Source organism: Protopterus annectens, chromosome 12.part0, assembly GCF_019279795.1.
Source record: "Protopterus annectens isolate FY-2018-M chromosome 12.part0, PAN1.0, whole genome shotgun sequence".
Classification (NCBI taxonomy): domain Eukaryota; kingdom Metazoa; phylum Chordata; order Ceratodontiformes; family Protopteridae; genus Protopterus; species Protopterus annectens.
In genome coordinates this window covers 1,155,510,879-1,155,526,172 of record NC_056746.1, presented here as the reverse complement: position 1 = coordinate 1,155,526,172, position 15,294 = coordinate 1,155,510,879, and the positions used below count along the sequence as shown (strand labels likewise).

General features: G+C 43.9%; 1 protein-coding gene across 3 annotated transcripts in view; it reads right to left on the bottom strand.

The window, feature by feature from the left end:
• SOGA1 (suppressor of glucose, autophagy associated 1) overlaps positions 1-15,294 on the bottom strand; it is a 972,945-nt gene that overhangs the window by 70,696 nt on the left and 886,955 nt on the right. For 2 of the 3 annotated variants that reach the window (XM_044090186.1, XM_044090184.1), the window contains exon 12: positions 11,153-11,221. The exons of the other annotated variant lie outside the window; for it this stretch is intronic. In XM_044090186.1, the coding sequence (XP_043946121.1) occupies positions 11,153-11,221 (69 nt within the window). The remainder of the gene's footprint in view (positions 1-11,152; positions 11,222-15,294) is intronic. 3 annotated transcript variants of the gene reach the window in all.

The following is a 15,294-nucleotide window of genomic DNA, read 5'->3' as shown; positions in this document are numbered from 1 at the left end:
GCCCAAATTCAAAATAATGTCACTTAACCTGTTCCCTCTTCTTCCTCTTTCATGCTTACTGGTAACATTAGACTTAGAAGATGCTTATCACCACATTCCTATTCATCCAGACCTCAGGTGTGTATCTCTGGACTGTATATCAGTTTTCTGCCTTACCCTTTGGACCATCCACTGCACCAAGAGTGTTTGCAAAGTGTCTAACTTCAGTTACAGCTCATTGCAGGCTACAGGGTATCCACATTTTTCCATATTTAGACTTGCTAACCTTTGCAGAGTCTTTTTCAAATGTCAGGAATCTCTCTCTCGTGGGTGACAGACCTCTTGTACAAACTGGGCTTCCAAGAGAACATTCTAAATTGGTTCTTGACTCCTTTGCACACAATTATGTTCCTGGGATGTCAACTAGACACCTCGGTTCAAAAAAACTTTTCTTCCACAATGAAAAAGAAAAAAACAGGTCTTTATTTAGTTCTATTTCTAAGGTTTTCAACTCATACTTCAGTCACTGCAAGGGAATACCTTAGAAATTTGGCTCTCTTGGCATCTATGATTCTCATGATATCCCTTCAAGACTCCACACAAAAAAGATACAGTGGTATCTAAAATCTCTCTGGTCCCAGCATCAACATCCCTTATCTTTTCAGATCCCAGTATTAGGGTTTGTCAGAAGAGAAATCACTTGGTGGAGGCAAAACATATCCTTAAATAAAGGTGTCTCCTTCTCCCTACCTGCTCTAAAGCAGTCACCACAGATGCTTTGGACTTTGCTTGGGAAGCAGATTCAGGATAAATAAAAGTGTAGGGGTGTGGGACACCAAGAACAGATGCAAGCACATAAATAGCAATGAGATGCTTGCCCTGATCAAGGCACTTAATTCTCTGAACAACCTTTGGTCCCTGGGACCAAACATGTGGCTACAGACAATGCCACAGTGATGTGGTACATCAGCAAGCAAGGGGGAACCAGGATGTACCTCCTTTGCAGACTAGCCATGTTCGCTTGGGATATAGCTTCATAGCACAATCTTGTTCTATAGGCATCTTACATTCTGTTAGAGCAAAAGTGTGTGACAGATAAGCTAAGTGGGACTAGGGCAGACCTTTAAGAATGGAAACTAGATCTGTGGTCTTCCAAGATTTAATCTATCTGTGGAGAGTTCCTCCAGTAGACCTCTCTGAACAATCAACTGGCAAAATTCTGTTTCAGAAGACAGATGCCTTTTCTTTCTTTCTTTTTTTTTTTTTTGAATAGGAATGTTCTTTCATGCCTTTCCACCCATTCCACTAATATCCAGGGTACTTCTCTGAAGATTCATAAGGAACCCCAAAATCAATGAGGTGACGCCCTTCTGGCTGAGGCAACAGTGCTTCTCTCTTCTTTTGGACAGGGACAGGGGCAATTACTGCAAGCTTCCTCACAAAATGGATCTACTCACACAAGAAAGAATAGTTGTGCAAGAACTTACTATAATGATAGATGTCCTTTCCCTTCTCTGTTGCAGTATTCTTTACATGAGGGAGTTGCCTGGCCAGACGACCCAACGTTGGCCAGTATTCCAAAGTCTTTTATTACCGTAAGGTGCATGGTACGTCTCATACAGGCAGCTATCGGAGGTAGGCCATAAAGTGACGTACATGCACACCTTCCTCAGAATTGAAGCCCCAGGAGGAGAGACAGTCCAAGGAATAGTGAATCAGTACATTCAAGAATCATGAGAAGTGGGGAAGGGGGCGAAAGAAAATACTGCAACAGAGAAGGACAACTATCATTATGATAAGTTCTTACACAACTATTCAATGTCTTTCTATTCATCTGTTGCAGTACTCTACACGAGGGAGAGTACAAAAACTCATGCAGAGAGGGAGGTGGAGTTAGTTCATGAATTTTCCAGGAAGCCATGAGGAATGGCTCTGGCAAGCCCAGCCCTAGATCTGGAGATGGAATCCAGTTTGTAATGTTTGGTAAAGGTGTGGACAGAGGTACAGGTAGCTGCCTCTAGGATAAAATTGGTGTCTAGACCCTTGAGAAAGGCACCAGAGGAGGCCACTGCTCTGGTGGAGTGAACTTTGAGCAGGGAAGGGTTTTCCCAAGGTAGGCACATCGGAAGGCAATGGTTTTAGAAATCCAGTTTGAAATTGTTTGTTGGGACACAGGTAGTCTCACAGCTCTGGAATGGAATGAGACAAACAGCTGGTCTGATTTTCTAATAGATTTAGTTTTGTGAAGGTAAAATCGGAGTTGTCTGTGCACATCAAGTAAGTGCAAAATCCTCTCACTAGTGTTTTGGGGAGAAGGGAAAATGATTGGTAGGTGCATGGCCTGGTTTAAGGACAACTCTAATCACGCTGGGCATAATGGTGGGGATGGTGTGAAGGGAGACCCTTTGTCTTTGTGGAAGATCAAAAGGGGGGGAGAAGACATCAGGGCTTAGAGATCACAGACCCTTTTGGCAGAGGTTAGGGCTAGCAGCAAGACAGTTTTCCAGGTGCAGTGTTCTAAGGAGTTGGAGGAAGCTGGCTCAAAGGGTGCGAGGGTCAACTCTCTAGTACAAAGTTTAGGTCCCAGGGATGGGACACAAGCCTCCTGGGAGGTCTAATGTGGAGGATGCCTTTGAGGAACTGTTTGACCTCAAATCTAGAAGCTAAAGAGGGGTAAGAGGCAGACATGCGGAAATGGCTGACAAATGTGCTTTTACAGATGAATAAGGTAAGCCAGAATTGAGCAACTCACACAGGTATGAAGAACCAAAGGGAGATCCACCATTAGTGGGTCCATATTATGAGAAAGACCACAGAGAAAATCTTTTTCATTTTGAAAGGTAAGATTTCCTGGCCTCCTTCAGGACATGAAGCACATTCTCTGAGAATAGGTGTCTAAAAGGTATCAGGGCTCTATCACCCAGAGTCAGTTGTAGTGTTGCCAAGTGTGGGTGCATGAGGGAGCTCATGTTGTATGAGTAAGTCTGAGGTAACTTGCAATGATTGCCCTTGGCTAGGTGCAGAAGGGGGAACCAACGCCATCTTGTCCAACAGGGAGTCGCCAGCAAGATTTTTAGTTTGTTCAGCAGGGCTTTCAGAATGAGCATAGGGGGAGGGAATGCATACAAAAACTTCCCCTCCCAGGATATTGATAGAGCGTCTATTTCTCATGCCGGGGGGGTGAGGTTCCCTGGCACAAATTCTTGGAAGCTGTCTGTTCAGAGGGGAGGCAAACAAATCTATTTGACTAATACTCCCCACTGGTGGACTATGTCCAGAAACACATCCCTGTGAAGCATCCATTCATGGGCATATGTTGTGGATATGCTCAGTGAGTCTGCCACAGAGTTCTAATTGGGGGGGATGTAGACCTCCTTCAGAGAACTCTGAAGTTGGAGGGCTGGCTCCCAAACCTGTAAAGCTAATCTGCACAGGGGATAGGATTTGGCTCCCCCCTTTCTTGTTCACATACCAGAGAAGAATGTTCTCTGTGTGGATCCTCAACCATCCTGGGTTGAGAAGGGTCTGAAAGGACTAAAGAGCTGGAATCAATACTTTCATCTCTTTTACATTTATGTGATCCTTATTCTGAGAGGGCGATCATAGCCCTTGTACAGTATGGGGGCCCAACGCAGCCCCCCAGCCTGTATCCGAAGCATGTGTACAGGTCTTGAGTTGGGGGTAGTGGGTGGATAGGAAGTCCCAGGTTGAGGGACACGTTGTATCCACCACAGAAACCCCTTCTTTAAGCAAGGTAGGAGCAGGATTTGAAATTCCAGAGTGTGGGCCATGTGTGCACACAGACTTCAGAAACCACTGAAACTTCCTCATGTCGAGTCTTGCCAGAGGCAGCATAGGTATGGTGGAAGCTATCAGTCCAAGTATCCTGAGAAATTGCCTTGCTGACAACAGGTGCAGGGAAAGGATGCTGGAAAAGGTCTGACAGAGCTCCAGTGCCTTTTGGGGTGGAGGGGACACCATCATTCTGTTTGGAATATGCACCCCAGAAAGACCTGATCTTGGGATGGGGTTGGGGAGTTTTTTTGAAGCCAACTGCGAATCCTAGTTGTTGTAGGATAACAATGGTCGAGTGGAGGTTCCTCTGGCGTGTTTGCCTATAACAGAAGGTTGTCCAGATAAGGGAAAATGTGAATGCCTTGAAGTCTGCTGAAAGCGACTACTGGGCACAAACATTTTGCAAAAACTCTTGGGGCTGTAGAAAGACCAAAAGACAAGGCCAAGAACTGAAAGTGCCAGGATGTCGCAGAGAAATGAAGAAATTTCCTGAACATGGGATGAATGGGCATATGCAGGTAGGAGTGTGATTATCTATGGATGTCAGAAAGGCCTGTGGGAGGATCAGAGGAAACAGGGTCTGAAGGGCTTGCATTTTGAAGGATGACACCTTTAGGAAGGTGTAGAGTAAGGAAAGATCTAGGATGGGTCTCCAGGGGCCTTCCTTTCTAGGTACTAGGAACATGCGGCAGTAGAAACCTGTTCCTTTTTGGTGTGTAGGCACTGGTTGTAGGTTCCCTGTTTTAGCATGTCTGCCAATACTTGTGGGAAAAGGGGGACCTATTCTGCAGGTGGTTGTGGGATACCCTCGAAGGGAGGTACGGTGTTTTGTGCCATATCATGAAATATCCATATTTTATGATGTACAAGACCCAGGCATCTTGTGTGATGGATTCCCAGGCTGGAAGGGATAGAGAGGCATAGGGAAAGACAGGTAAAGAGCACAGGAGTCCTGAAGAGTCAGGAAGAACCTGCTCTGCCAGGAAAAGGCTGCTTAGTTTGGGTGGAAAGAGGAGGGTGATGAGGTTTTTTGCTCCCCTTGGAGGACTTGGATTGGGAGGGCCGTGTTTGCCTGCGGACAAATACCTGTTCGGAAGGGTAGTTCCTGTGGAACTTGGGGACTGGTGAGACCAGGATGTGATTGAGTGCTTTTAATTCTTTGCTCTTTTCCTGCAGTGATTTGAGGAGATCAGCTGAAGCCTTACCAAATAAAGCAGAATTGTCAAAGGGAGGATTCATAAGCTTCAGCTTGATGTCCTCAGGGAGGGGTTGAAACCTTAACCATGCAAATCTTCTCAACACAGAGGCAGAGAAAGCAGCCCTAGAGGTAGCCTCAACAGCATCAAAGCTGCATTTTATTGAGTGGTGGGCCACCTGGGAGGATGCCACAATCAGGGAAGAGGCCAAGGCCTTGTTTTCTGAAGCAGGCATATCAGAAACAATTTTAGATAGTTGAGACATAAGTTTCAGGGTATACTTAGTCATATGTGTTTGGTAGTTCAAAGCCCTAAAGGCTAGGGTAGCCGAAGTGCATATTTTATCCCCCAAGCTCTCTAATTGCCTACTGTCTTTGTCTGAGAGAAGTGGAAAGAAGAGACCGCGAAGCTTTGTCTGATGTCACAGAGATGACGGAGGGGTCAGCAATAGGGGCCTTAAAGAGAAAGTTGCTGTCTTGAAAGACTATAGTATCTATCCAGGTTCTTAGGGACCAGTGGCTGAGAATCAGGGAGTAGGGACATGGAAGCAAAGGCATCCAGAAAGGCAGGAATAACTAGTGTGACAGCTGAAGGGCTGGTGGTTTCCACCTGGAAGAAGTCATAGTATCTCTTCTGAACATCTGACATTTGAGTGCTGTCCCACTTGAAGTGGTCCCTCATTTTTAAAAGGGATTTCCTCCATGGGGGACTCCATCCCATTAGAGTCTTCCTCAGGGGAAGCATAGTCTAATGGTGAAGGGAATTTGTGAGGAGTAGGCTAGAGAGTCACTACCATCCTCTGATGAAAGTTCTTCCTCTGAAGTAGGCAGTTGTCTGACCCTTTTCTGGGATGAGGTAGGCCAGGAGAGGGGAGGAGTTTGGAGACCCAGCAGTAGGCCTCAAGGACATGAAGGTCTTGAATAATTCTTGGGCAAAATTTTGCCACTCTTTGGGGGTCTTGAGGAGGGAATGGATGCTTAGTTTTTTGCTTTTTCTTAGCAGATACAGCCATCAGATGTAAAGTCGGGGGTTTGGATGTAGGGCTACATTCAAGTAAATCCAAACAGACTTCTTCCCTCACCAAGATTTGTGCGATTTGCCAAGAGATTTCTGACAGACTGAGCCTTGGTTCCCCCCCTGGACATCTGGGAGGCCTCTCTGGTCATGCTAGTGTCTGGTTCAAAGGCAGCCTGCAAAACAGGCTCGGCCTGAGGATCCAGACCTGAAGCAGAAAGCATCGCCAGGCTATGATGCACCTTGGGAGAGATATCCACAGGTAGAGGCGCAGCTGAAACTTTGGGCTTAGGCCTTCTGCTTCATGGCAGGTTTGGTGTCAGGCTGGAGGAACAGTCCATCTCACTTTTGGCAAGAAGCGCTGGTTCTCTAGATATATTGTGAGGGAGGAGAGTCTGCTCAGAAGAGTCTTGGAGACAAACGACTGGCAGATAGAACAGTTCTTATGATTGTGGTGGGACCGAAGACAAAAAAGACAGAGTGACTTTCTGCGCATGTAATCTGCCTTCCACAATCACACTTCCCTTTCTTGGATGACATTATCTCAAGGGGAAAAAAAAGGGTACAGAAGCAAAAGATACAAAAGGGTCCCCAACGGGGCACTTATAAGAAACACAATTTTGGCGGCAAAATGATGTCCGGGACTGGCAATCAATGGCAGCAAAGAAGTTCTGAGGATGGTGTGCGTGTACATCACTTAATGGCCTACGTGAGATGTCCCACATACCTTAAAGTAGTAAAAGACTTTGCTACACTAACAGTGTACAATAAGACTGGCTGTGTTCTACATGAACTACAGACTGTGCTGGCACCTCACCTGTGTGCCTTGTTCAATCACAGCCTTGTCTCAGGCTTTGCCCCTACCGAATTGTGCACTGCTACTGTCATCCCCTCTCCACAAAGGAGAAGCAACTAACAGACCCTGGGAACTATCGCCCCATTAGCTTGACAAGTCTGACATGCAAAGCTATGGAATGCATCATCATGGACCTAATAAACAAGGATATAGGGAATCTCCAAACTCTGGATCCCACAGAGTTTGGTTTTGTGAAGGGTAGATCATGCCTGCTCAACCTGGTCGACTTCTTTGAGTCAGTCACCAGAGCTGTGGATGAAGGACAGGTGGTTCCATACAGCCTACCTTGATCTGGTCAAGGCCTTTGATACCATTCCCAACCAGGAACCATAAACTCATTAAGCTAGACATCGACCCCTATATCACTAGGTGGGTTGCAAACTGACTCACAAATAGAACACACAATGTGAAAGTAGCTGACTCCAAGTCAGACTGTTGACCAGTCACAAGTGGAGTTCAACAGGGTTCAGTCTTGGGTCCTCCCCTATTTGGTATCTACTTCTCTGAAGTCCAGGCCAACACGAATGGACTCTGGCTGGCAAAATTTGCAGACGATTGAAAGTTGGGAGCCATAAGAGCCATAATTAACTCCCCAAGTGATGTTGACATCCTACAGAAAAGCCTCACTGAAACCAACGACTGGTGTCAGAAGCATGGCCTTAAGCTCAATGCCAAAAAATGTGTTGTCATCTCCTTTCCGAAAAACCTGGCTCCCATGAATTACACACATCGATGGTAGTCCACTGAACACAGAATGCATCATAAGAGATCTGGAAACACAGGTTGACAGCAACCTCTCTTTTGACCACCACATTGCCACTGTGGTCAGAAAGTCCTATTTGGCACATCTCATTACTAAAGGTTTTGCATCCAGGAAGAAAGAAGTCATTGTCTGCTTCTACTCTTCCTTCATTAAGCCAATCGAGTACAATGCCCCATTTGGCATGTACCTCAGTAGACACAACAACTGGTGGGGGCCGCAAAAGTACCTCACAAAGAGGATCCTCAGACATTAAACACTTTTCCTACATGGACAGACTCAAAAAACTCCAACTATTCTCGGTCTCATATTGCCTACTTAGAGGTGATCTCTGCTTGACTTACAAAGATATGTCTGACTCAGCTCTGTTAGAAATGCTACATCTAAAGAAACCCTAATCCCTCTGCACTACAAGCTCCAGAGTCCTCAACCTCATTACCACAATCAGAACAAGCTGGAGGGACAGGTTCATAACCCAGAGACTGCCCATGCTATGGAATAGGCTTCCCATACATGTCAAGCGGAGCGCCTCACTGGCCTTCTTCAAGAGAAATCTTGATGAGTGGATGGGAAACAAAATTTACCCCGGGATCACTCCAGTGGCTCTACTTGACAGAGGCTCTGGGAACTAAAGTCAGGTGGCACGATGCCAGGGCAATCCTATGGGCTAGGCTTGTAACCAAAACCTACTAGAAGTACATAAACCAACACGTCCCCCAGGCAAATACCTTCTATCCTCTAACCTAGCCCGTCTTTGGAACTCACTCCCACCATCCATTCGTACCACCTCTAATCTTTATACATTCAAAAAATCTCTACACACACATCTAAAGTTGCAATGGGAATGTTCCTGTTCTCATCCATCATAAAAATATGGAACTCTTAATCCTTCATCCATTCTTAAGCTATTCAACAAAGCCTACTTAACTTATTATTCCCTCCATAACTACATTCATTTATAACAAAACAACTCTACCTCTCTAAAGTCATTACACAACTCACATCTATTTTACCTATTTCTATTACACTGTATTATATGAATGTTACCTCAAATGCAAAATCAATGACTGTATCCTATTTTACATTTGTATAAGTATCTAAGCTATCTATTGTTTATTCCTGCCCTCTGGTTTGCTTTAAGGGCTTTTTAATTGTTTGTACCTATTTTGTGTGTCTGTTTTTTGGAGCTTTTCTCCCCAGGACTCCATTGAAAACGGGTTCTTTTAGGCCCAATGGACTATCCTGGTAATCCAACTGCAAATAAATAAATAAACAAATAAATAAAGGCTCCATGGCTATTAGCCTAGTACACACCTATGAACCCACACTGGCCAACATTGGGTTGCCTGGGCAGGAAACTCCCTCATGTAAAGAATACTGCAACAGATTAATAGAAGGACATCAGTGGTGTTTGATACACCCTACATTGATCATCTTCAAACGACTGCCTGGATGATAGGGTCTTAAATCCTTTCAAATATCTTATCTGAGGACATGCAGCAGGTACTAATGGAGGCAAGAAAGCCTGCAAGAAGAAAGTCATATATTAGCACATGGAAAAGACTTTCTAGTTGGTGCCAACAACATAATCAGCACCCATTCAGGGTAGCTGTTCACTGGTTTTACAACATCTGTGTAAGTTACTATCCTACAGCTTCTCTTACTCCTTTATTAAGGTTCATTTATCGGCCATTTCAGCATGTCTGCCCATGGAGCCTCCCCTTTCTAGTCAGTTGCATGTCAAAATGTTCTTGAAAGGGGTTTTGCATAAGATGCCTAAAAGTAAACTGGTGACCCCTCCTTGGAATCTTAATTTTGTGTTACTGAAACTAACACTTGCTCCAGCTGACCCAGCTAATCTTAACATGGAAAACTGACTGCAGTGACATCTGCAAGAAGGATACCCGAATTGCAATCTCTTACTGTGAGTCAACCCTACCTCATTTTCCACAAAGACAGGGTTTCTTTGAGAACTAATCATTCTTTTATGCCTAAAGGTGTATCCAAGTTTACTTTAAGCCAAACTATCCACCCCCCATTTTTTTTCTGAACTTAAAAATGTGGGAGAAAGGGTACTCCATATCATGGACATCCACAGAAATACTATTTTGACAGAACTAAATCTTTCAGATCTTCGGATCAATTGTTCATTTCTTGTGTAGGTGAGAAGGGACAACCTGTGTCAATACAGACTATTTACAAATGGTTGTCTAAGGCTATTACCTTTGGTTATACTCACCATAACATATCTATTCCAGACAGGGTCAAAGCCCACTCTAAAAGGACCATGGCTTCTTCTATGGCTTTCTGGAAAGGGTTGGATTCTAGAAGTATGACCAAGTAGAAACTGCTACTTGGTCCTCTGAATATATTTTTACAAAGCACTATAAGTTTGATTCCTTCTCTAGGTCTAGATCATGCTGTGCTAGGACCACTTTCCAGGGACACCTGTACCCTTCTCTTTCCACCTCACAAGCATAGTTACCTATGGTAATCTACCCATATAGCTAGGGCTACTGCAGCAGTGACCAATATGATGAACATAATACAATTGTGCAAGCTGAACTTACCTTAACAGTAGATGTTCGAATGATCACTGCTACAGTATCTACTTTTTTCCTCCACCTCTCTTGTTTTTGTTGTGTTTTTTATGCCCCGATGTGGAGATTTTTTTTTTATTCCTAGCCTCGTCCTTTCAGGACTCTGTCTCCCTCTCTCTACTGGCAGAAAAGCTCTGAAGGTCTCCACATCCAAACTTGTCTTTTAGTCAGGTCAGTCTGAGCTGCTTGACAGTTTGTGCACTTGGAAGGTGCCCTGAAGCCTTGGAAGCTGGCCAGCTATTATATCCTTGGCAAGATAAAACCCATGTATTTAAGGCTACTGCAGCAGTGATCACAGGAATGTTTACTGGTATAGTATACGAGTCCAACTTACACATCTGTACTTTCATCTACAAATTGCCACTTTAAGTGGTTCTTTTTTTAAAGTTATCTGTTAACCAAGTCTATGCACCAATAAAAATTGCTTCTTTTTCAAAAGCAACCAAGAAATAACACTTTGGTAAAGTGACTTGCTCAGAGTCACTCAGTATGTAAGCAGAGATTGAGGAAATCAAACCCAGAACTAGGCACCAAAACCCTATTACCACATTAAAAAGTCCCAGAGTACCTAGTATTTAATTATAATCGAACTGCACGGTTATGAGACTGAACCCATGATGCTGGTGCCGACGGCACTTACAGGAAAAAAAAAAACTATAAAAACAAACAAAATACATTCCACTACGTCTGCCTCATAAGTGTATTTATATCACTTGTACAATCTTACAAGCAAACCTGGATAATTTTAATGTTCTTCATACTGCACAACAAGAAAGCTCATTTTCAGATTGTGGTGTTGCATCTTTCACTTAAGTGATGTTTCACCAGGCTGTAGTAAATGATAGAAGAATCTATGCCACCTTCCAAGCAAAGGGTGAGATAATAAGAAATGTGGTAATAGGGCACACAAATGATTGTATTTTGTTTTGAAATTATAATGAATTTGTCTTACCTCCTTCCAGCAACCACCATTTGACTCTTCTGGATGTCTAATAACCCACTTATCTACCTCTTTTTGCTTCTGTTAAAAGAAGACAAACCTGTTAATCCCTTACCTGACTTAAAATATATTTCTCAAGTAAACATGCACTCTCTAACATACGTTAAAATGAACTATACAGTTTCCCCTCTGAAAACAATGCTGTATACGTTTGGAATTACAACAGCTGATGAATATGCAATCTGTCTTGTTTTTAGACTTCAGTTTGATAACTCTTGAGTATCTTAATGCTTTGACAGAACCCTTGACTCGCACATTTTATATGCAAGATCAAGAAAAAGTTCAAAGTTGTGTAGGACATAAATATCAAATAAAAAGCTACTGTACCACTGAGCTACTTACATCTCTAGGACAATATACAGATCTTTGAATCTCAAGGTAGCCATCCTACCCTGAGAGTGAGTTAGCTCTATACCTCTCAGCACAAGAAGTCTGGACAAAGCCTAAAATAATGGAGGGACAAAGGCTCCAAAATAGGGACAGATTCTAAATATTGCTCTTATAAACTTAGAAAATTGCTAGAACATGATTTGTGTTAGCATGCATTTTCCAAACGATATAAAATCTGAAACTAAAATGTATGTCATTATCTCAGTGATGTGCCAGAAAATCACAAATTTTATAAGAAACAGACCAAAAATGTGAGGCAAAAAATCTAGACATTCTGAGAAAATCTGTACCATTTGAGTGGCAAGTACATTTTCCAGGCTGTTGTCAACTAGTGTAGAGTTGTGTGAAGTGCTCACAACAAAACAAGTTGACTAAAGATTCCATGTCTTCCCAGCATCTGCAGGAATGTTCTTCGTGTTTCACTGTTGCAGTCATTACATTTGGGTAATCTGCTGGCAGGTTGCCCTCAGTCGGCCTGATTAACAAAGTCTTGGGTCCTGTCCCTGTCTATGTACCCTACAATGACTAAGAGTAGTGAGTAACATTTCAATAAAAAGGCCAAATGGACTCTAAAGTCTTCAGGAAAGTCACTCAGGACAGCATAACTAAGTTGTATATGCCAAACTTGTCACCAGATACAAAAAAATCAAGTTGTTGTGAGTTTAAAAGGCACATTATCTACTTCATTGCAAAGGCAGTCTGTGATGGAAATATTTACTTTTGAGTTGGATGCAATTAATTTAATTTCTTTAACTTTCCTGTAAGTATCTTTTTTGTGGAAATTCTGGATTTGATTCTTTAAAAAGGACAATTTCTTTCTTTTCCTCAATGGTCAAGACAATAGCATGGTGAATCTTCAAGGCCTTCAGTGATATGTACATATTACATTGCATCACGAGCTTTACCAAGATCCACTGCAGCGCACTTACAGGATTTTTTTTCTAAGTTTTTCCCAAACTACTGCACCTCAGTGTCAGCAGTCTCCTCCTTTTGAATCGATGCCCATTTGTTCTCCTACTCCATTTGTTTGCTGTCCCACATCACCGTGTGGTGGTGATCCCCATTTTTCAATGAAGATCAGTTTTACAATACTTTTATTCTGCAGCAACTGCTGGGAGTTTATATCCTAAAAATATGGCATGCAGTTATCTAATAAAGGAATAATTGAAAATGGTGTCTATATTACCATAAGCATGTTGAATAAGAAAACAAGAAGTTATGTACTCACCATAACGTTTGATGTATGTAGTCCATCTCGCCTCACATTCTTACCCGTGTGTTCAGAGCCGAATATCGGCGCCAACTCGGCCGATTTTACTAGCTCAAAGTCTCTCATTGGCTGGGCTAAGTGGGTATCCCATGGTGCACTGCTCCATATCCCCAGATCTAGTTTGCTGCGAAAATCATTTTTACTCCATACACACATCACATCTGTATAAAGAATAAGCTAATCAAAGGGACTCTCTGTAGATGACAACCTAAACTCCAAATCCTCCAGGAAGGGGGGAGGTGGGAGGGTAAGTAAGAATGTGAGGCGAGATGGACTACATACATCGAACGTTATGGTGAGTACATAACTTCTTGATGTTATGCAGTCCTATCTCGCCCACATTCTTACCCGTGGGACAGCGTCCCTAGCACCTACATCCTGGGTGGCTCATAGGAAAATACTCCTGAGAACTGTGGAGCCAAATGAAGACCTGCCCCTGGAGACCACGTCCAATTTGTAATGAGAAACAAAAGTGTGAGGAGAAGCCCAAGTAGCTGCAGCACATATATCATCCATTGACAATCTAGCTTGATAGGCTGTGGATATAGAAACAGCCCGAGTAGAATGTGCCTTGACTGGAAATGGCAGATTTTTACCTCCTGCCTGATAGATGAAAGAGATACAACTGGCTATCCATCTAGACAGCGTGACCTTGGATACCGGAGAACCCATTCGATTTTCCGAAAAGGAGACAAAGAGTTGGTCAGATTTCCGGATATCTTTTGTCCGGTGTAGACAGAAGCCTAACTGTCTATGTACATCCAGTTGGTGAAATCTAAATTCTGCCTTGTTAGAAAAGTGGAGGAAGAAAACAGGCAACTCAATGGACTGATTCATGTTAGACACGGAAGCCACTTTAAGAAGGAATGAGGGGTTTGGTCTAAGAAAGACCCTATCTTTATGGAAGATTAAATATGGGGGTTTGATGGAGAGGGCTTGAATTTCCAAACCCTGCCTCGCTGAAGTGACTGCTGTTAAGAATGCTGTTTTCCATGTCAAGAATTTTAATTCACAGGTAGATGCAGGCTTAAATGGTAGTATGGGCTTGTAGAACAAAATTGAGATCCCAGGGCATGATAGGTTCAGACACTGGGGGACGAAGCAACAGAGTACCTTTAAGGAATGCTTTGCATAGTCTGTGTGCCATGAGACTAGGTTCATTCACTTCATAGAAATTAGATATCGCCGCCAGCTGAACTTTGATGGTGGCTGATGCGGACCCCTGATAGACAAGAACTCCAGAACTGAATCTATTGGTGCTGTGTAAGGATCAATACCTCTAGTATGTGCCCTGATAGAGAACCTTTTCCATTTACTAGAATAAATCCTTCTAGTGGATGGTTTATGAGAGGACGATAATATATGGACCACTTCCGGTGAAAAATTATGATGTCTGACTAACGATGGAAGTGGAGTAGCCAGGCTGTCAACCGGAGGGTCATCAGAGCGGGGTGGAACTGTCCCGACATGTGTGTGTCAGTAAATCTGGTTGAGGGTCCAGAATCCAAGGAGTGTCCACAATGTATGGTTGAAGAAAGGGGAACCAGACTTGATGAGGCCAATGTGGAGCAATCAGAATAATTCTGCTTCCCAAGGATTGCGCTTTCTGAATCACCCTTGACAGCAGGGGAAACGGAGGGAAAGCATAAAGCAGACCAGAGGGCCAATCGTGAACCAGAGAGTCCCTGGGTGATTCCCCCTGTGGGGGGATCAGCGTGAAGTAGTTGCTGCATTTCGTATCGAGAGGGCTGGCAAAAAGGTCGCAGCAAGGCTGACCCCCATCTGCTGAAGATTCACTCTGCAACCAGGCGGTTCAGGGACCACTTGTAAGGCATCAAGATAGCTCTGCTTAGCCTGTCCGCTATTACGTTGGACTTCCCCGGAATGTGAGTTGCCACCAGAAACCGTTGGGAAGCTATTGCCTAATGCCACACTCGCATAGCCTCTCTTCACAGAGAGAAAGACCGGGTTCACCCTTGCTTGTTGAGATACACTCAGACAACATGTCAGTAGTGTGGTATCGCAATTGTCCCTAGAAGAACCACCTTCTGAAGTGCCTGCAACGCAAGAAGCACTGCTCTCATCTCCAGGACGCTTACATGCAAATGTACCTCGTGTTCCTGCCACGTGCCTTGGGCTGTCCTGCCAAGATAATGCCCCCCCCCAATCTGGGAGGCGTCCGTGGTCACCGTGGCAATAGGGACGGGTGGAACGAAGGGCTTTCCCCCATTCAAATTGCTGGTGCACAGCCACCAACGGAGGTCCTGCTTGCATCTGTCCGTGAGTAAGATGGGATGAGATAGTGGGAGTCTTTGGAGAGACCATTGAACAAAGAGGAGCCGCTGAAGAAGTCTTATGTGTAATCTCGCTAGAGGGACCAACATGATAGTTGCTGCCATGGTCCCTAGGAGTTGGAGAACCAGTCTTGCCTTCG